Raw genomic sequence first — 21,024 nt, 5'->3', positions numbered from 1 at the left:
GAAAGTTACAATTTGCTTCGTAGTTTGGTGACTGTACACTGTCAACAGCAAATTTGGGCACGGCTAGCTGGCAGCATGTTAATTAATCAAAGTTATTTTCTATCTATTTATTTATTTATTTATTTATTTATTTATTTACTTACTTACTTACTTACTTACTCCGCTCTGGGTTTTTAAAGGGAGATTTCAGGCACTTCCAGGCTGTAGGGTTTTTTATTTTTCAGTGAACTGTTAAACTGTAGTTTAGTGTTGGAGTTCTGCATGAGCAGCTGTTGGATCAGTAGCGGATATATTTACAGCGCTGCTGTGTTTCTACCCGGACGGCTGAGCACGGTGCGCTGCGCTGATCTGTAGACTGTGCGGATGGGCCTGTGCGGCGCAGATCCTGCGGGAGCAGCGTGGACTCTCAGCGCTCCGACGGCTTCAGTCTGCGGGAGGTTCCTCACAGACTTTCATAACTTTAAACACCAACAACCGAGTAAACAGCTGAACCAGCCCGGCGGTACAGCAGCGACCACCAGACCACACCATGCCCCAAACCAGCAAACTCCTCTGGGATCTGAGGAACCGCTCCCTCGGCATGGATCAGAACAGTAATGTAGTGCGGGCGGGTTATTTAGGTAAATATTACTTACTAATTATTCCTTATAAATAACCTGTTCAGCCACAGGGCTGTTAACATGTGACATAGCATTTCTCTGTCATTACAGTACAAAGTAATATTATATATAGCTGTAGGTTATAATTAGAAAAAAAAAAGTTTGTCTAACTGTAAAGTAAGTAGCTAAAGTTTACTAAAAGAACAACTGTTATGAAGTTAACCAGTAACGTTAATGAAAAATATAAGAATGCTGTTTTCTGCCTGTAATGCACTCAAAAAAATAAGAGACCACTTAAAAATTATTTTTCAATTGAAAACATCTGAAATATATTCAAGAGGAAGATGGATGATCAAAAGCCATCAAACCACCAAACTGAACTGCTTGAATTTTTGCACCAGGAGTAAAGCAGCATAAAGTTATCCAAAAGCAGTGTGTAAGACTGGTGAAGGGGAACATGATACCAAGATGCATGAAACTCAAATATTGATTTATGAACTCTTAAAACTGACAATATTAGTGACTGTTGTAAACATGGACACCATGGCTCCATTTTAAATGTAATTCACAATAAGTCAACTGTTGAGCAGGAACGAATAGGTAGGATAGTTGGGCAGATTGCAAAATAATTTCCTTGGAAATGCTTAAAAATTCCAGCTGTTGTTGAAAATATCTGATTACTGTCGATATTAGAATGCAAATAAAAAAAGTAAAAGTAAGGAAAAAGTTTCACAAATGATATTCAAAACTTTTTAAAACATTACATATCTATTTTTATGTTGCAAATTTAAGTTTTAAAACTACGTTCATGTATTCATGTTCATGTACGTTCATGCTTTACTATTTGATACCCTGCTGTTATTGCTAATATTGTAAATCCCGCAGGCACACAAGAGTTTGTCCAAAGGCTAAAACTTGAAGCTTCCCTACCTGTCCATGAGGGTTGTGTAAGTGACATAATTAAATAATAAGAGCAGTCAGTAGTGCATATATCTGTAGAAAGATGTTTACACACTGTTGTCCCTTTTGTTTCTGCCAGGTAAATACAATATGCTGGAATGCTAACGGTGAATACCTCCTATCAGGATCAGATGATACCAATCTCGTCATCACAAATGCCTACACTAGGAAGGTAAAGACAAAAAAATAAAGTTAATAAAGTTAAAATGCTGAAAAAAAACACATTTTTATGGTTTAATTCTAAATCCATGATTTCTGTCTTCACTAGGTCCATGTTAAAGTCCCGTCTAATCATCAAGCCAATATTTACAGTGCAAAATTCATGCCAGAGTCCTGTGATAACTGGATTGTTTCCTCAGCTGGCGATGGAAGCATCCATTATACCAACATCCTCAGAAGCCCTAACATCACTCAGTACAAGTTCACCTGCCATAATAGCACAGTGTATGAGGTACAACAGCTCAACAGTAATTATTTAAAGAGCCCTTGAGGGTTAGATGGTGTACACTCATTGATAAAGAATTCAGCATGCAGTTATGTCTCATGCAGATATGTAAATGATTACAGGTGAGTTCTTATTAGACACTGGAGCTTGCCACAAGAGGGCATAAAACTAAAAACGTGATCTGGTCTCAATCCAACCCAGCTATCAAATATACACTTTTAATATGAGCTAAACTGCTGATAAGGCTCCGTTTAATCTGATATATTAGGCAGATAACTCTAATTATTTACCACAGCTATGAACAAACGCTGTCTCTGCTGCTCCATGCTGTTTACATGCATGCTCTGTGCTGCATTCACTGCTCACAGCCGCACGACTCCATTAACTACATGTACATCTGCGCTGCACGTCCCATTGAAAACACTGTGTTTGAAAGCACAGTATTTCATCGTTCTGTGTTAAAGCAGCCTCACACTGCACAGATATACAGATATACACACTGGAACACAGAATCTTCTCATTATATTTACTTTCTTTCTCTCACACCAGACAGCTCTGACCAATCAGAATGTAGAAAACATGCTCTTGTGTTTTATTAATGCACATTTTGATGTTTAGGTTTAGGTTTATGCCTGTTTGAAACCAAACCAAACAGAGAGAGAAACGCTCCAAATGAAAAAAATCATCAACTGATCCGGACCATAGAAACCAATTACAGGTGTGACAATGCCTTAATTAGTACAGTTTACTTGAGTACACTTATCCTTTCACTCTAATATTGTAATCCATTATGTATATCAATATTATATTCACACATACTAAGTTTCATTACATTTTAACGACTCTTTATTGGTGTGTGATTTATTTATTTATTTTATTTTATGTTTTTGTCAATGAGTGTATTTGGAGAAACTTGTCACTTTGACAGGCTTATCATATCATACTTTTGTCACTGTTGTGTTTTATAGTAAGTAAACACTATTAAACTTTTTTAACATGTTTGTAGTTTTAATTCTCTGATGTCTTACAGATTCTTACAGTTCCCAGTGACCCACACACGTTTCTCTCTTGTGGAGAGGATGGAACGGTCCGCTGGTTTGACGTCAGATTAAAAAAGGAATGCAGCAAAAGCAGATGCAGTGATGTATGGTGAAAAGCAGAACTCCACATGGTTTACTTTGCCTGTATTTGCCTACAAATTGTTCAGTGTTTGTTTATTGATATCTATCATTGTTTTATTATGTTGATTTAGGATGTTCTAATAAAATGCCGCAGAGCAGTCAGCTCCATGGCCGTCTCTCCGGTGGAGCCCTTTTATCTGGCTCTGGGCTGCTCTGATAGCTCAGTGCGCTTATACGACAGGAGGATGCTGGGCACCATCACTACAGGTACTGCTAAAGGTATTTTAGTGGTTGGTTTAGTGAGCAATTGTGCTTTTGGCAGTGTGGGCAGTGTGCCAAGTCCTCCTGGAAAATGAAATCTGCATCTCCATAAAAGTTGTCAGTAGCAGAGGGAAGCTGTAAGATATGAAGTGCTGTAAGATTTTGTGGGAAAACAAAACTCCAGACTTTAGACTTGATAATAAAACACAGTGGATCAACACCAGCAGATATCAGACATGACTCTCCAAACCATCACTGATCATCAGTCAATTTTACATTTCATTTAAAGTAAATCAAGGGAGCAGAGTCTGGAGGAAGAGTGGATGAAGAGGCACACAGTCCAAACTGCTTGAGGTCTAGTGTGAAGTTTCTACCAATCAGTGATGGTTTGTTTGGAGAGTCATGTCTGTCATCTGCTGGTGTTGATCCACTGTGTTTTATTATCTAAAGTCTAAAGTCAGTGCAGTGTTTTGTTTTCCCACAAAATCTTACAGCACTTCATGCTTCCCTTTGCTGACAACTTTTATGGAGATGTGGATTTCATTTTCCAGCAGGACTTGGCACACTGCCCACCCTGCTAAAAGTAACAGTTGGTCCTGTATATGACCTCAGTCCTTAAAGATACATCTACTACACTGTCATAAATTGTCTGAATTTACTATTTATGAAAATAGCAATCTAGATAATCAAAATAATCTTCTTTCTTTCTTGTGACTCAGGAAGTTTCTCTAATGCTGGAACTACAGGGGTCTGCCTGCGCTTCGTACCTCCTCACCTGACCACCAGGTCGTGCCGTGTGACCTCGCTGTGCTACAGTGCTGACGGGCAGGAGGTGCTCGCCAGCTACTCCTCAGATTACATCTACCTGTTTGACCCCAAAGATGACCGAGCCTCCAAGTTAAAGGGGCTGTCTGACAGCGAGAGGGAGGAGCTAAAGGTATATGAGTTATTCTGTTAGGACAAAAGTGTTGAGACACCTGATCATTCATCGCAATCCAGGGTTGTATTTTTGTTTTAAAAAATTGAAATTGAATTAATTCAATTCATGTTAGGACTTCAGGCTGGAACGGTATTAAAACAAGTGATTTTTGATGGGAGCGGGCACAAACGGGACTAAAATAAGTGGAAGGCCTCTAGTGTTATCTACTGAATACAACACTGCCTACTAGTGGTCAAGAAATTTAACAACACAAAGTGAACCACTGTCATCCTTACTTTACACCTCTCTAGCACACGCCTGCCATTAAGCATGGTGCCATCTGCTCCAAAAAGTCCTATTCTTTTGGCAGTACATCTCCACAGGAACTAGACAAGCTGTAAGTTAGTAAGCACAGATCATTATAACCAAGCAGACATTTCTAGCATTACGAAATGATCCTCAAAGAGTCATATCAGATTAAGAAATATTGATTGCGTAATTGGATGTTACACCACTGATACTGAATAAGCAGTTAAACTGCAGAGACTGGTACAACATTGCGCCATGGAACAGGATGTGCCAATGTCTCACAGTGATTCCCCAGCAGGCTGAGTATATGTGCCATGTGGGGATGGATGCCTTTCCCAAAACAGCCTCTAATACAGACAGCCTGCTACTGTAGACAGAAATAAACCAGAACCGGCTATAACTATCATAACAACAGTCGCCACTTACTTAACACTGTCTCACTCTTCAGGTACCTGTGTATTACACATACATTATATGGACAAAAAAGGGGATGGCTTCTTTAACAGGTCCTAAATACACCTTATAATCCACGATGAACAACCTACAGAGGCACGATTGATGATTTTGATATTTCAGCTTTATGCATATTGCCCTAGACCCTAATAGAATTCAAAGCTTTGGCGAATGTAATCATGTTTTTAACTTTATCAGTGATGCTTTGGCTCAAACGGCTTGTGGAAAGGAGCAGCAGTATGCTTTTAAACTACCAAAATCACCCATAAAAAGGCTATTTTTAAAACACTAATGAGGACTATTCAATTTAAGTCAATAGGCTTTACTATCTTGTACTATCCATCTGTACAAGTACGCAGATCACAGATACAACAAACCATATACTAGTGCATCTCAGAAAATGCAATATCATTAAAAAGTTACTTTACTTCAGTAATTCAGCTTAAAATGTGAAACTCATATATTATATAGATGTATTACACACAGAGTGATCTATTCAAAGCCTTTATTTCATTTATAGTTGTTGATTATGGCTGTAAGCCAAAAATCAGTGTCTCAGGTTATTAAATTATGATATTATATTATAAGACCAATTGGTACTTTTGGCAGTGTGGGCAGTGTGCCAAGTCCTGCTGGAAAATGAAATCCACATCTCCATAAAAGTTGTCACTAGAGGGAAGCATGAAGTGCTGTAAAATTTTGTGGGAAAACAAAACTGCACTGACTTTAGACTTGATAATAAAACACAGTGGATCAGCAGATGACATAGATGTTAAATAGATCAGTGGATTTAGAATATGAACCATCTTTGTCTATTGAAAAATGTAGCTATTTACAATAACAGATATTCTGACTGAGGCTGCCCAAACTTTTGGTTGAGACAGTGATTTTTTTTTTTACTTTTTTTTTCTGGCATTAATGTTTTTAAGTTTTAAGAAAAAGATAAATGTAAATTGTACTTATTATTATTATTATTATTATTATTATTATTATTATGAATACAGAAGGGAGCAGACAGAGACAGTTCTAGAAGGACTGTGGGTGTGTAGCTGAGCAGTAATCCTGTGCTGATGGCTTTGCAGTGACACGTGCGAACGCAGCTGAGGAGGGCAGGAGAAAGTAAGCTGAGAAGGAGTAGAGCTATTTCTGTTAGCAGAGTGATGAATATCTTGGTATTGTCACTCACAGCTGCAGCAGCCGCCTGTGAAGCGGCTGAGACTGAGAGGGGATTGGTCAGACACTGGCCCTAGGGCACGCCCTGAAAGTGAGAGACAACAAAATGGTAAGTAAAGCCTCAGTTAACATACAGAAAAACACACACACAAGTAGATATATTATTTATATATATATAAAATTAAATAACACTGTTAGTGTGCTTCTCTAAAAAAGGTAGCACTTTAAAATAAGACTACCTTTATAAAGGGTTTATAAATGGGTTACAATTAGTTTATTAATGGTTACTAATTAGGTTGTGAATGCCTTAAAAATCGTTAATAATATAATAGTTATAATAGTTATAACACATACGTAGAAAGGGCAACAATGACCTGTTGTTTGCCAAATAGTGAACCCACAGCCATCTATATTGTTGCCCTTTATACATATGTGTTATAACTGATTATTAATGATTTTTATGGCATTTACAACCTAATTAGTAACCATTAATTATAAACCATTTATAAACCCTTTATAAAGGTAGTCTTATTTTAAAGTTATACCAAAAAATTTTACATTTTAATGTTGGTGCCTGATCTGTCTAAACACATCAGAAATGTTATGATGAAACTGGCACGCATCAGGTCCCCACAGCTTAAACACACTTAAAAACATGTTGATTAATGTGCAAATGTTTTTTTTTTTTTAGGGGAGTTTAACTCGAATGTGTCGCTGATGCAGAGGATGTCAGGCATGTTGTCTCGTTGGTTTGAGGAAGCCAGTGAGGCTCAGAATAACAGGGCTCAGTCTCGTTCACGCTCAAGAGGTGTGTATTCCCTCACATTTATTTTTTTATTTGCTATACGTGCTTTAGGAAGCTTTATGGGGACTTTTATTCTGTTTTCTCTTAATCAGCCACTGCTGCAGCTCAGATTGGGTCCAGTGCTGAGAGGGATAGAGAGGCCACTGCAGAGCACCAGCCTCCTCTGAGCTCTGAATCAACTGCAGGAAACTCCTCATCACCGTCCTCCTCATCTCAAAGTGCACAGCATGGTGAGTTGCACTCAGTTGTTCTTGATCAGCACATATAGTTATGCAGTGTACAGCTGCTTTGGGTTTAGTTGGATGTGCAGCGCTGTACATACCGCGTTCAGTGTGGCTTAGTAGTAGCTATAGTATTTATCTGGTTAATAAATCAGGTTAAACTCCACCTGAACAGCTGTTTAAATGAGAATTCCAGTGTAAAATGGACTTTTGGTGTAGTAAAACATGATAAAGAGTACTAACCTTTGTTGAATAGCCCACCTACGCTCTCCCACAGTTTTCAGAAATCCAGTAATTTTTTGCATTTCCTCCCAACATGCTTTAGAATTGATGATATGGGGCATAATTTGTTTACAACCCGTAGCATATGGATGGAACCATTCTAAAGCATGTTTGGAGAAAACATAAGCGATGCACCGTTGAAATAGCAATCCACCAAACACAGAGCGGAAATGACATGCTGATTGATTAGTTACAAAAAAAGAGTACATGCCTTTTGCTTTGCTTTGCAAGCCATGCAAGGTGTACTTTTCCCGTCTTTACGATAGCAAAGACACACTAACATGCCCTAAATCAAGCTATAGATCACTAAAATAGGGTAAAATCCTTTATTTCACAATGCTCCATTTATATATTCGTCAGGAGCACTATCCACCTCAGCAGAACCAGTGATCAGTCTTCACTACAGTGCAGAGGGAACCACCACCAGCACCATCAAACTAGACATCGCTCACCAGTGGTAAGTGATGCTGATTGTGAAATGTGTGTGTGTAAGTGTGTGTAAGTGTGTGTTATTCAGCTGTAGATTGTGTTTATTTGTTTGTTTGTATCTGGTTTGAGCAGGAGTGAAACTGGGCCAGGCAGTCGACCCCAGAGCAGCAGGAGGAACAGTGAAGGAGAGAGCAGCAGGGCAGGACAGGACATGGAGCAAAGCCAGCCAGGTACCAGAAACCGAAACCAATACAATATATGTTATACAATATCAGTCATTGTAAAACATATTCAGTTCTTATTTAAAGGTTTATTTTTATTGGATTTTAACAGTAGACAAAAACCCATAATAAAAGGCAGATCATGAAGCTGTCAGGAATCACCATAGGGAAAACCTACTCAGTTTTAGGGGGTAAGAGTAAACTAAATCATGGTTTGGTTCACACAACAATTTAGACAGGACATTTTTTTTTGCTAATTTAGGAAACATTTTTGAAAATACAGTTATGTCCTATAATAACATATAGTCCCCCCTGAGTTAACTGAAGATTAAAGAAGCAGGTCATTAGTGGACACAATAAGGGTGTAAGGTTATGTTATTAATTTATATTTTAATATATGAATGTCATTTTTGCTAAACTCTGTATTACCTATTTTTTTTTAGATAGGTGAGCTCATAAATATGTATCAAACTATTTTAAAACTATTTTAGTTAAATTTTCTTTAAGGTTTAAAGTTTCTTTAGGTTGTAAATGTATTATTATGCTATTATACTGTTATTTGTTTTTTTATGAGCTTAAATTATTGTAAAATAATTGACATTAAAGAAATGTATTACAATATACTTCTGGGACAATATAGATCTAACCAGAAGATAGTAAAGTACTTGTTTATTTACTGTTGATATAAATCAGTTTAGAAACAAAGAATAAAGCATCTGTCTGTATCAGACCAGGCTCTAGCTCTGTAAACGGTCTAACACTGTGATAACTTCATTTTTTAAGCAGAGTTGAGTCGACACCATCATGCAACCTTGCAAGAGACAGTCTCAGATGACAGTGATGATGAGACAGTACACACCCCATCTGTGCCCATCCTCAGAGGTCCAGGTGAAAGGTATCCTCCCGTAATTAAGTAATTGAAGTGATTAAACATGTAGATCAGGAATACGGTTTGTTATTAACCTTTGTTTTATTCTCTTTGTCTGTATCAAACAGAATCAGCTTCAGGGGATCAGCAATAGGTGAACGTGTTCTCAGGTAAATATATATATATATAAGTTGTTTTAAGATGGAAACAGAGGGAGAAATTAACAGAGATCTGTTATCTAGCAGCACCAACAGGACAAAGACTTCAGTGCTGTTTTTCACCACCTATTTTATAGATGTTGTTCTCTAACGCCACCTGCAGGACAACAGCCACGTAAAGTTGTTTTTACAGATTTTCTTTATAGCAGTAAAGTCATTGATGTTTTTAAGTAGCTTTTTGTGTCTTTACATATGAACTCTGAAAAGAATTTCTGAATTATTAAATATTTTAACCCATCAAATTCTTAAGGGTCTGTGCTTGGCCCAACCTTTATGACTTAAATTCAATTTATAAATGTATTATTACAGTATAGTTACAAAATAACATGTAATAGCCACTGAATACTTTAATTATAATAACAAAATAATAAAACCAGTTAAAAGTCATGGGAAGCAAACCAGTGTCCCATGACTTTTGCCATGTCCCATGGTGATCAGATGCCACCGTATTCTGGGTACACACATTCTGTGATTCTGTGGTTTGAGGAATGTTGGTTGCCTGCACAACTTTAGATATTGAACGTTCCATCCATGCTATCCTATGACTTTTGGCATGCAATATGCAGGTAAATTTTTTTGAGAAGATAAATATATTGAATGTTTCTGTGACTGTTTCTCTTCTGCAGACGTACAGCAGCCGCCAGGATTCAGGAGATTTTCCGTAGAAGAAAGGAGCGGAAGGAGATCGCCGAGACTGAGGCCCTTAATATCAAAAGACCTGAAGCCAAAATGTGTTTCAAGGGACACCGGAACTCTAGAACCATGGTAGGACTGATAACAACATAAACATAATAATATATTTTTTATCTAAAATAAAAATAAATAAATAAAACAGCTTTTTCTAATCACCGTAAAGAAGAATTGTCAGTACTATTAAAAGATTGTCTGAATCAGATCCACACCCTGGTCTGATTGGCCTCAGTCTTATTGCAGTAGAAACTCCAACAAAATCAGTATGCATGTTTTTAGAGACAGTGTCCCAATCCCAATTCAATACACATATTTTGTAGGATTATGCTGAAAATAATGTATAGACTTCATCTATAGAGAATGCATTATTATACGATGTTGCCTCTGTTCATTTGTGTGCTAAAGTAGATTAAAGAGGTGTGTTTTTGGGGCGACAACTTTGTCCTGAGTGGTTCAGACTGCGGACACATCTTCATATGGGACCGCCACACTGGAGAGCATGTGATGTTACTGGAGGCTGATAATCATGTCGTGAACTGCCTGCAGCCACACCCATATGAGCCATGTGAGTACAGTTCTGTTCAATTATTGTTTTCAGAAAGTGTTGAATAGTCTTTGAGAGGTGATATGAAGTACAACCCCAATTCAGGTTATAGGAAAGTTCTATAAGGTTTCTTACATTTACTTTTGCTTTTGTTTTATTGCAGACTCTATGAACCCAATGTATTTCATATTTATGTGCTCAACCTCGTCCAACTTGTTAATATACTAATAATAATATAATAATAATGTAATATAATAATACCTAATGAGCCAGTAAAGCATTTACCACTGTGTGACGATGTCATCATTTGTTCTCACAACATTTAAAAGATGTTTTGGCACTGAGAATATCAGATGATTACGTTTTTCTGGGTTTTTTTGTCATATTCTTCCTCCAAACAGGTGTGCAAAAGTATGGTGTCATCTGTACCACCTTTTTTAGTTCTCTGCACATTCTTTATTGAGGACAGGTGAGGATCTGCTTCTGAGAGACTCTGACTCCCTAAAAAGCTTGTTTTAATGATAGTATGCACTGTAATTCCTTCAAAATTTTCTTTGAATTTTTTTTTTTACAATTTTTTTGACAAACTGGAGATTAATACCAAATCAGAATTGCAATCACCTGTTTGAAATACAATACAATATATATTTTTTATCTCCCCATCCCTATTTAAAACATTGAAATGCAGAAATAGATGTATAGTAACAAATGAACTTAAATTCACAAGACAAAACATGACATATATTGGGTTCATACTTACTGCAATGGAATTAAAATAAATGTGAATGTAAGAAAAACTTAGTTTTTTATTTGGACTTTTACATTACCTACACTTAATTACATGGTAAAGGTGTGCTTTGTTTTGTTCAGTGCTGGCATCGTCTGGAATTGATTATGATATAAAAATCTGGTCACCAATGGAAGAGTTTCCTTCGTTTGACAGGGAGCTGACTGAGGAAGTAAGTGCAGAGAAACAGTTATTCATAATATATATATGATATGATGTCAGTTTGTGTGCTATTTTGCTTGTACAATTTTTTTTTACAAAATGTATTATTTGATGTGTTTTGCCCCTACAGGTGATCCTGCGTAATGAACTGATGCTGGAGGAAAACAGAAACACTGTAACTGTCCCGGCATCATTCATGCTCAGGATGCTGGCCTCCCTTAGCCACATCAGGACAGGTCAGTCTCTCCAGTGTCTCCTTTGTCTCCTGTGTCTCCACTAACAGCTCATGGTCTAAGTGATGGAACAGATCAGATCAAGGAATTTTTTTTTTATTGACTATAATACATTTTGTTACAGATCGATTGGAAGGAGATCCATTAGAAGGCCAAGGACAAGAGATTGATGACGATTGAAGACTGATTTATATAAGTAACCTCATTAGAATTTGAGTTATTTATTTTTATTTATACATATTTGTATTGGTATTTATTTATAGACTAGATGACCTAATAATGCCTTTGTGAATATTTACCTACCGGTATTTGTCTTCCACAGACTCTTGTCTGATATGTGACTATTAGCAATAGTGAATAAGTGTGTTTTGATATTCAATACTCATCATATATAATTATTAGGGCAACAAATAAATATGCAGAAAGGTTTATTGAATAAATAAACAGCACTTATTTTTGATGTGCAGAATATTTTTAAAAGATTTAAAAGATTCAACATGATTTATGCTTATGATTGTTAATAGACAATGCCTTTCTGAATCGTGTTGATATATATATATATATATATATATATATATATATATATATATATATATATATATATATATGAGCTTTTCTTTATATGATATAGCTTTAATCTGCATTAGTGGATTACATACAAGAACATCACACATCTATATTGATATTTTAATGAAAAGTAAAAAAAACAAAGATAAAAGCAGATTACTGGCTTGTATCCCACTACACCAAACCTTTCACCAAAGCCTTCCCCTGCCACACGGCAGCATTTACATACTCACTTACATGGTCACTAACAAATATTTATTCTCTACAAGCCCCTTGATTTTACACTGTAGATCCTTCAATTTGTAAGTTTCGTCACCATAGTGAAATGTGTGTATAACTCAGCTCAATAAACACACTGGAGGTGTGAAAAGACCAAGCCATAGATATTCTGCATCAGGCTCATTCATGCCCAGTCCTCACTTATCTCTAAACAGGAACTTGGGAATCCATGTGGTGACCTGATTCTAGAGACCTGGCAATAAATAACTTTGTTTAATCTAGATGTCTGACTGTCCAATTAACTTAAGTTATAATATCACAGTGAAAATGGGAAAAATCATCAACACTGATTATAACATGAATTTAATTAATACTCAATAAGCAGAAATGGGTCAGAAACAGCAACTCTGCTAGAGTTTGTTGCTCACTATTGGGCATGTGTGCTCACTGTATATCACTGAGTGTGTCACTGAGTGTGTGTGCTCTCTGGGGTGTATGTGTGTGTTTACAGCATGAATCAGTTAAGAGCAGAGCCTAAATTCCATCTGTACTTCCAGCACAAGTATGGTCACTGTGGTTGTCTTGTGTAACATCTAATGTGAAATCTGATTATGCTTGCATGGATTATCTGTTCTATTTGATAGCAAAATCATGTGGAAACAACATAAATTTTTCATGTCTTCCATCCTTTCTATGCATTGAAACAATGTTGATCTCCGACGTCAGATTTAATCTATTTGTGCACATTGATTTTATGTTGATTTAACGTTGATTCAACATTACGGTTTTATATGTATTGTTTGTATTAAAATTTACTTATATTAAATCTGTGTATTTTGTTTGTAATCTATTCTTATAACTTGCTATTTGTACTGTATTTCTGCAGACAGTGTTTTTATTTGTTTTCTACATTGTAACTTAAAAGTGTTAAACAAACCAAAATACTCTGTGAAGCATTTAGGTACTCTTACCTGGGGAGCTGTTAACTTGTGGTTTCTGAGCCTGTGCAACAGGGGAACCTCTTGCTCTTCCTTTCCTGGGGCAGTCCTGATGAGAGGTAGTCCTGATGAGACCTTTATTTTTTAAAGTATTTTTTTCTTTACTTAGTTGAGTAGTTTTTGCCATAATATGAATTAGAACATTACTCAAGTAACTCTACCTCTTCACTACTTTACTTTAACTGATGCTCTCAAACACATTAAAAGACAAGAAATTCAGGTAATTAACTCTTGATGAGTTCAGCACAGCTGTTAACTGAAAGCCTAAATTCCAGGTGACTCTACCTCATAAAGCTGACTGAGAAAATCCAGCAGAGATGTGAAAAGCTGTCATCTAAGCAAGAGGAGCTACTTTATAGGATGAAAAGCATAAAACATATTCTGGTTTATTTAATAAATAATCCCACATGTTTTTCTTCATATTCTGGGTGACTTTAATATTAATCTACAATGCAGACTTTCTTTTTAAATAATGAAAAAAAAAATTAACTTATGGTGTGTCCAATGTTTTGACTGGTACTGTAGCTCTCGCATGAGTTATCGCGAGATTTGGAGGCGGAAGAGCGGGTCAGATGATGAGGGTCATGTGGTGAGGGCTGTGTGGAGCTGGATGGTGGAGAAGTCAGTAAACAGTGCTGAGCTTTTCTCCTGGATCCGCTGAGTGAAATCAGAGCGGGTTTATTCGCTGAGGGGTTCCAGTATTCGGCTCGGGTCCGGTCAGCATGCAGAACGTGATTAACTCAGTGAAGGGAACGGCTCTGGGAGTGGCTGAGTTCCTCACTCCAGTGCTGAAGGTAAGCCGAGGCGAGATCCACGCTCAGTACAAGCTACAGCTAAACTAGCGTTAGTACAGACAGCGAAATGCTTCTGCAGGCTGCAGCTGCAATTAGAGTATATTTTAGTGAAATACAGAAGCATACCCTGCAACGTTAGACTCTTTTATAATGGCAACAACATGTCTTGAGCAATAAGAGATAAACAGCTTAGCTAGCTAACTAAGGTTTTAGTGATTGACAAGCGGAGATAGCTAACTGTTAGCTAGCTAACTAACAGGTTCCTCTTTTAACCAGATAGTTGTAGGTACATTATCCAAATACAGGCGTGTGTTTCCTAACTAAACTATATTTTATTCTCTTCTACTTGCTAGTAGAAGTGAAATACAGAAGCATATACTGCAACATTTAACTGAGACAAGCCAAACTGCTCTGATAATGGCAACAACGTTCATTGACAACCAATGTAGCTGGCAAGATAACTAACCTAACTAGTTAGCTAGCTAAAGTTTTTGTGGTTTGCAAGCTGAGATAGCTAGCTAGCTAACTAACATGTTCCTCTTTTGATGATGATGATGATGATGATTCTTTTGAAGGAAAACGTAGCTAAAGTTTACTTACTTACAGTTGTACTCAAATACGCTTACAATTACATTCCACACACACCTGTAAAAAAGCGGCAGCCAATCACGCACAGTGTACTCTCAACCGGAAACGACCGTCCACCTGTAGGACTGCATTGGCCACTGAGGAGCTGACCCAATGCCAATCCATATCTGGGCATACAGTCATACACACATTCATACAGCAGATTTCTGGTCAATTATTTAAAATATCCAATTTTACCTGATCTCCATGTTTTTGGACTGTGACAGGAAACCAGAGTCCCCGGAGGAAACCCACGCAGACACAGGGAGAAAATAACATGGATGTCTAAATGCTCCTGCAGGCTGGAGCCGAAATTAGAATATATTTTGGTGAAATTCAGAATCATACACTACAACATTAAATGGCAACAACATTTCTTGACAGAAAATGTTGTTAGATAAATAGCTAACAACAGCTAATAGCTAAGACAAGCGGAGGTAGCTAACTAACCTGCTCCTCTTTAAGATAAATTTAGCTTCATTACAAATACATACATTTGTATTTTATTCTCCTTTCCTGTAAGTAGAAGTGAAATATAGAAGCATACACTGTTCCATTAAACTGAAACGGGCATATCATGTTTTTGAGCACTGAACTGCCGAACTGCTCATTAGAAGAGCAACAACATTCCTTGACAACCAAGTTAGATAACTAGCTAGGCTAGATAGATAAATTTGATGGCTAATGCTAGCTGGGTTTAGCTAACTAACCTAACTAAAATTCTAGTTGTTGACAGACTGAGGTAGCTGACTAACCTGTTCCTCTCTTTTTACACCAAGATTTTGGTGTTGATTCCTCATATTTCTCAGTGGAGTAGGGAGTGGACAGGCAGTGTCTCCAAGTGTCCTGTATGAGAGTCTCCAACACCATCAAAGCTTTCAGAGTGTATATAGCTTATTTTACTGCAGATAAAAAGGGGTTTTGTATCACCTACCCTTCTGGCCTAAAATGCTGTAACAGTATTTGTATCTAATTACTAGGCTTAACAAAGTTATTAATAAAAATACACTGGTTATAACTTGGAATTATTTAATCACTTGGGTGATCTTTAGCTAAGTCTGTGATGTTAGTTTTAGCTACTTTCTCACTCATACTTGTTCTAGCCACTAGATTTGACAGAAATATATAAACGGCTAAATAATTCAAAATCACATTGGAAACTGCAAGCCACAGAGCTTACAGCGCTGTTATACTGCTGTTATCTTGACAGAGCTCTCCAGGAGTGCGCTTTAAGTGCCCGGCATAGCAGTTGTAGTGCTGTGATAAGCCATTTCCACTTTGCATCACATTAATGGGTCTTGTCCAAATTATACCTTCACTTAAGATCCCCTCACTTGTACAGATTCTTAAGTCTTAAAACTAATAGGAAAAGCGGTATATGTTTTAATTATTATAACCCTCTCAAAAGAAAATGAATAGATGAATGACAAGCCTTTTTCCTTGGATGTGTGTATGATTGAGTGCATGTTTAAGACATATTGTTTAAGTGTTGTTTTTTGTTACCACTGTCTTTTCCTGTTTGTTAGATAAACTGAAATGTTTACCTATGTATTACTCTGTGATTTATTTATGCAGTGATGTTGATTCATTGTGCCTCTTGTTTCGTTACAGGAATCCAAATTTAAGGAAACAGGAGTTATAACTCCTGAAGAGGTAAATATTGAGTGTTATATTTGTTCTATCATGTAATAATAAATTGCAAATGTTTAATTGAATGTGTGTCTTTGTCCAGTTTGTTGCTGCCGGAGACCACTTGGTTCATCATTGCCCCACATGGAAATGGTAAGTTTTTCGAACAAACACATACAAGGTACACACTATTAGGGTAAATATTCATGTAATATGGTTGTATGCATGCCTTTTGGTTTAGGAATATTGCAATGGTAATTTTAGTCTAGTTTTATTAAATCCTTTTTTTATTTGATAAATTAAGCACAAAACCTTACTATACATTTGTTAATAGAGAGTATTACCAGTCCTGGTAAATTAATGGAGTAGATTTAATATATTAAATAAAATTGATTCAAAAGAAATCTTGCACAAAATAGTTTATAAATAGCTGTTTTTTTTTAAACCTGCTGCACTTTAGATACATGTGTTATTTTGTGTGTGTGAGACTAAAAAGCTGTTTTAGTCAGGCATTGAGTGAGAAACTTCTGCAACTGTTTGCTTGTTGCTCCTGTTTCAGAATGTAGATTTAGGGGTTGCCTTCAAAAACTCTAAATCAGTAAATAGCTCATAATTAACTGGAATATGTTCACTTGTAGGGCATCTGGAGAAGATACAAAAGTGAAGCCATATTTGCCCCACGACAAGCAGTTCCTATTAACACGAAATGGTAAGACACCAGTCTTGTTATTGGATTTATGAAAATATATATGAACTGAATTAGAATGACTTTTTTTGATTTGTTGTTTTTTGCATATGATTATGGTAAAAAAAAAAATAGCATGGGAAAATGTTTTGATTTAATTTTCTGGGTTTTCTCAGTTCCATGTTACAAGCGCTGTAAACAAATGGAGTACTCTGATGAACTGGAAGCCATTATAGAAGAAGACGATGGAGATGGGGGATGGGTCGACACCTATCATAACTCTGGTGAGACACGTTCTAATTAAATCATGTGTGTGAGGAGTGTATACACTAACATGCCAATGTCCCATGGAAGCTAAAGAACTCTGCACTGACCTGAGGATTATGTGTTTGGGGCCTCTTCGCTTGAAAGTGGATGTGATTTCTCTCTTGTTGATGATCAAATCCAAAATGTTTATATAAAACTTTACCTGTAAATTATTTTGCCAGGTGTAACAGGAATGACGGAAGCAGTTCGGGAAATCTCATTGGATAACAAAGTAAGACTAATATAAAGCAATGTAATTTAAGACTTGAGATTTATTGGTTAAGCATTTGTTAGTTATTGCCATTGGATATCACCAGTGCTTACTGTGTGTTTCTCTTCTTTTGAAGGACAATATGAATATGAACGTGCGTATGAGAAGTGGAAATGGTGACAATAATGGCGATGATGATGACGATGATGAAGGAGAAGCAGCAGATATGGAAGGTACATAGTTTTGTGATTCAGAATAAGACAGCATGGAAAATGATGATAATTAGGGTTTGTTCTAAAGATGTAAGCTTAGGCTGTGATTATGACTAAAAGGCATGACTAAGAAAAGCAAACTAAACACTTAGTTCTTAGTTCGTCAACAAATGCATGTGTAGAACGGAAGCTCATACCTCATATTTGTATTTAATCCAGTGATATAAGAGTACATGATACTACCCACCAATAGGAGAGGGCCAGGAGCAAAAAAGACCAATTCTTGAGTAATACTAATTTAATTTGATAATTGAATGTAAATCTTCATATTTCAGAATATGAAGAAAGTGGACTTTTGGAAACAGATGAGGTACATTTTAGACCAACATTTGCAAACATTTTATTCCCTACATAATAATGTTGATTCATTCGTTCACTTAGTTAATTTGTTTGTTGCTTTATTTCATTTGTACAGGCCACACTTGACACGAGTAAAATCGCAGATACAAACAAATGCAAGGCTGAGGCAGGCGGAGAAGATGCCATCCTACAGACGAGAACCTACGACCTTTACATCACTTATGATAAATACTATCAAACTCCCAGGCTGTGGCTTTTTGGATATGATGAGGTTCGGCTTATATATGGAGACTGCTTCAAAATGTATCACATAAACTTCACTTGAATTGTAATTTGTTTTAATTCAGTGCATTTACCATTGTTTTATTTCTATGTGCTGATTCTCAGGAAAGACAGCCTCTTACTGTGGATCAAATGTATGAAGACATCAGCCAAGATCATGTGAAAAAAACTGTTACCATTGAGAACCACCCACACCTGCCACCTCCTGCCATGTGCTCTGTGCATCCATGCAGGTACTGAAATATATAACACTCCAGTTTTCAATTAGAATGTGAAAGACTAGAGACTAAGAGAATAGCAATACATACATTTACATTTCTGTCAGTCAGTCAGGAAAGTGAGCTTTACTGCATTGGTACATGACGATGTCACACCTGATCTTCACACAGGCATGCTGAGGTCATGAAGAAGATCATTGAGACAGTGGCAGAAGGTGGAGGAGAGCTCGGGGTTCATATGTATCCTTTGTTAAAACAGAAAAAGCACAGAATGTCTTTGTATATATATATACACAGATCAGAAATAACATTAAAACCAGGAGAGACTTAAGGCGATTTTACGTGGTCAGCAGTAGGGAAGTGTTGTACATGCCAGGGTGTTTTGTAATTGTTAATATTAGATGTTCATCTCAGTTTATTGTAGTTAAAAGTAAATTTTTTCCTTGGTTGCAGGAAAAAAAGCCCACCTCCGTTCTCCCGCATTTTTCTGAGATCCAGTAATTTTGTGCTTTTTGCCCAGCCCTCTACAATGGCTGCTTCAGGACATCCACTTGCCCCTGTAGATAAATCACTTTTTACACCGTTATCCAGGTTTAAAGTAGCTCCACACCTCATTGGTAAAATATGGAGAGTGCTTACATTTAAAATGAGGCATTAATGACTTTAAAAGTGCACAAGAAGCTTATTAAAACACTGTTTAAAACCCATAGCGCACCCTAATCTCCAATCTCCCTAAAACTCCATCAGCACTGCTTTGTCTGATCCACTCCTGCCAATGCAACACACGCTAACACACCACCATCATGTCAGATTTAGCTCTGTGTTGGTATGAAATGAAACCTATGGATTACAGGCTATGTATAAATGTGTATTTAACAGATAGAATGAAAGTAAACCAATAATTAATTCATTTTTCCTTAACTGTCACTAGGTATCTTCTGATTTTCTTGAAATTTGTTCAAGCTGTCATTCCAACAATAGAATACGATTACACAAGGCACTTTACTATGTAATGTTCGAGCTCACCAGGATTACAGCTGCGTCTTCAAGGCTTTGAGAGTTGTGGTGAAGGAAGGCTGTTTGCTGTGTGCAGACACTGAGCTAGAAACACACATGCACAGGTCCTGAGAAATACTTAAGGAATGTTACATATTGTATGAAATATCCTACTTTGCATGAGGAAAGGATCTGAAGGAAGTCTGGTACCTACACTATTCTCACTATTCTCCAGCTTCAAAATGGCAAACTTACTCATTTCCCGTATATGGATCTCACTGTGCTGCTGATGCTGTCTTCATGCTGAAAGTATTTATATTCATATTGATTTAAACAGTAATACAAATGATCTATTATAAAAAATATATATAACATAAAAAATTGCATTACTGGTCTAACCAGCATTCCTTCTGTATTTGTAGCTTCTGACTGGGTGTACAAAAAACTGGTGTTGGATATGTTGAATTTGTTGACTCTTGTAAAACAGTATAACTTTTATGCCAGATTGTCTTAATGCTTCGCTCTTTGAATGTGTGAGCTGTTTGGGCTTCAGACTGTTGTAGTGTCGACCTGCTGTAAGTCTGGTATAAGGTTCTTTCATTTAACTTCCACTTTTATTTAATATCCTGAACCCTATAGTTCATAGCAAAGCCTCCGTAATGTATGTAAGAACTCGGACATCTAATATTTATATTCCGTAGACTTACAGTAAAATGCTTATGCAGCGAAGTCACTGAAACGTCCAGCAGCACAGCAGCAGTGGCTTTTTCAGACACAGAGATACAGTGCGACATGATTTCCCAGATATGTAAGGTTTGACCATGTTTCATTGTTCTTGTGTGTACATTTTTAAATAATGTGAATTATATGAATAAAAAAAACTAATTGTAAAGGTGTCCTTTCTTGCAGTCTCAAAATTAGTCCCGTACCCATACTTTTTTTTTTTTTTGTTAATTTCTTTATTAGTTGGGTTATAATTTAAACATGGGCACAGATAATCAGGTCAGGCCTTTGTATCAACAGGTATGTGATAGTAAATGTTGCAGTGTGTCTCCATTTGGGTGCTTCTATCTGTAAATAAAGTAAAATAAATAATTCAGCGTTGTCTCTGCTTTTCTTTATTCTCTTTTAGAATGGTTATATTTAATATCAACATCCAAAATGCTCTTTGAGCACAGTATGGTTTTGTTAACACTGATTTTGAGGTTTTATCTATTTAT

At 36.7% G+C, this 21,024-nt stretch overlaps 2 protein-coding genes across 4 annotated transcripts; both read left to right on the top strand.

Annotated features, from left to right (window-relative positions):
- Window positions 1–306: 306 nt before the first annotated feature.
- On the top strand, window positions 307–12,282 carry LOC103039783 (DDB1- and CUL4-associated factor 6). Of its 3 annotated transcripts, none has more exons than XM_015604494.3 (19): window positions 311–620; window positions 1,485–1,546; window positions 1,639–1,731; window positions 1,828–2,010; window positions 3,035–3,148; window positions 3,257–3,392; window positions 4,106–4,323; window positions 6,256–6,349; window positions 6,932–7,048; window positions 7,138–7,275; window positions 7,909–8,005; window positions 8,110–8,207; window positions 8,982–9,093; window positions 9,195–9,236; window positions 9,911–10,049; window positions 10,383–10,539; window positions 11,389–11,477; window positions 11,598–11,703; window positions 11,825–12,282. In XM_015604494.3, the coding sequence occupies exons 1-19, from the start codon at window positions 530–532 to the stop codon at window positions 11,878–11,880; spliced, it is 2,142 nt and encodes a 713-aa protein (XP_015459980.3). In that variant the 5' UTR covers window positions 311–529; the 3' UTR covers window positions 11,881–12,282. The 3 variants fall into 3 exon arrangements, with proteins under 3 accessions (XP_022531087.2, XP_015459980.3, XP_022531086.2); XM_022675365.2 differs by having other exon boundaries at window positions 312–620; window positions 8,985–9,093; XM_022675366.2 differs by lacking the exons at window positions 11,389–11,477; window positions 11,598–11,703; window positions 11,825–12,282 and having other exon boundaries at window positions 307–620; window positions 10,380–10,506.
- Window positions 12,283–14,055: 1,773 nt separating this feature from the next.
- atg3 (autophagy related 3) lies at window positions 14,056–20,903 on the top strand. The gene is made up of 12 exons (XM_007244191.4): window positions 14,056–14,278; window positions 16,517–16,558; window positions 16,638–16,687; window positions 17,173–17,243; window positions 17,396–17,503; window positions 17,708–17,757; window positions 17,873–17,969; window positions 18,284–18,318; window positions 18,424–18,579; window positions 18,696–18,823; window positions 18,980–19,048; window positions 19,740–20,903. The coding sequence occupies exons 1-12, from the start codon at window positions 14,207–14,209 to the stop codon at window positions 19,819–19,821; spliced, it is 960 nt and encodes a 319-aa protein (XP_007244253.3). The 5' UTR covers window positions 14,056–14,206; the 3' UTR covers window positions 19,822–20,903.
- Window positions 20,904–21,024: the final 121 nt, after the last annotated feature.

The sequence above is a fragment of the Astyanax mexicanus genome, chromosome 5, assembly GCF_023375975.1.
Source record: "Astyanax mexicanus isolate ESR-SI-001 chromosome 5, AstMex3_surface, whole genome shotgun sequence".
Taxonomy (NCBI): domain Eukaryota; kingdom Metazoa; phylum Chordata; class Actinopteri; order Characiformes; family Acestrorhamphidae; genus Astyanax; species Astyanax mexicanus.
This window is presented reverse-complemented; position numbering and strand designations above follow the sequence as displayed.

Coding starts and splice junctions, on each gene's coding strand:
- LOC103039783 (XM_015604494.3), top strand. CDS start 530: ATGCCCCAAACCAGCAAACTCCTCTGGGATCTGAGGAACCGCTCCCTC. Junction 2,011..3,034: donor ATAATAGCACAGTGTATGAG/GTACAACAGCTC, acceptor GATGTCTTACAG/ATTCTTACAGTTCCCAGTGA. Junction 4,324..6,255: donor GCGAGAGGGAGGAGCTAAAG/GTATATGAGTTA, acceptor TGTCACTCACAG/CTGCAGCAGCCGCCTGTGAA.
- atg3 (XM_007244191.4), top strand. CDS start 14,207: ATGCAGAACGTGATTAACTCAGTGAAGGGAACGGCTCTGGGAGTGGCT. Junction 17,244..17,395: donor GTTCCTATTAACACGAAATG/GTAAGACACCAG, acceptor GGGTTTTCTCAG/TTCCATGTTACAAGCGCTGT. Junction 17,504..17,707: donor CGACACCTATCATAACTCTG/GTGAGACACGTT, acceptor TTATTTTGCCAG/GTGTAACAGGAATGACGGAA.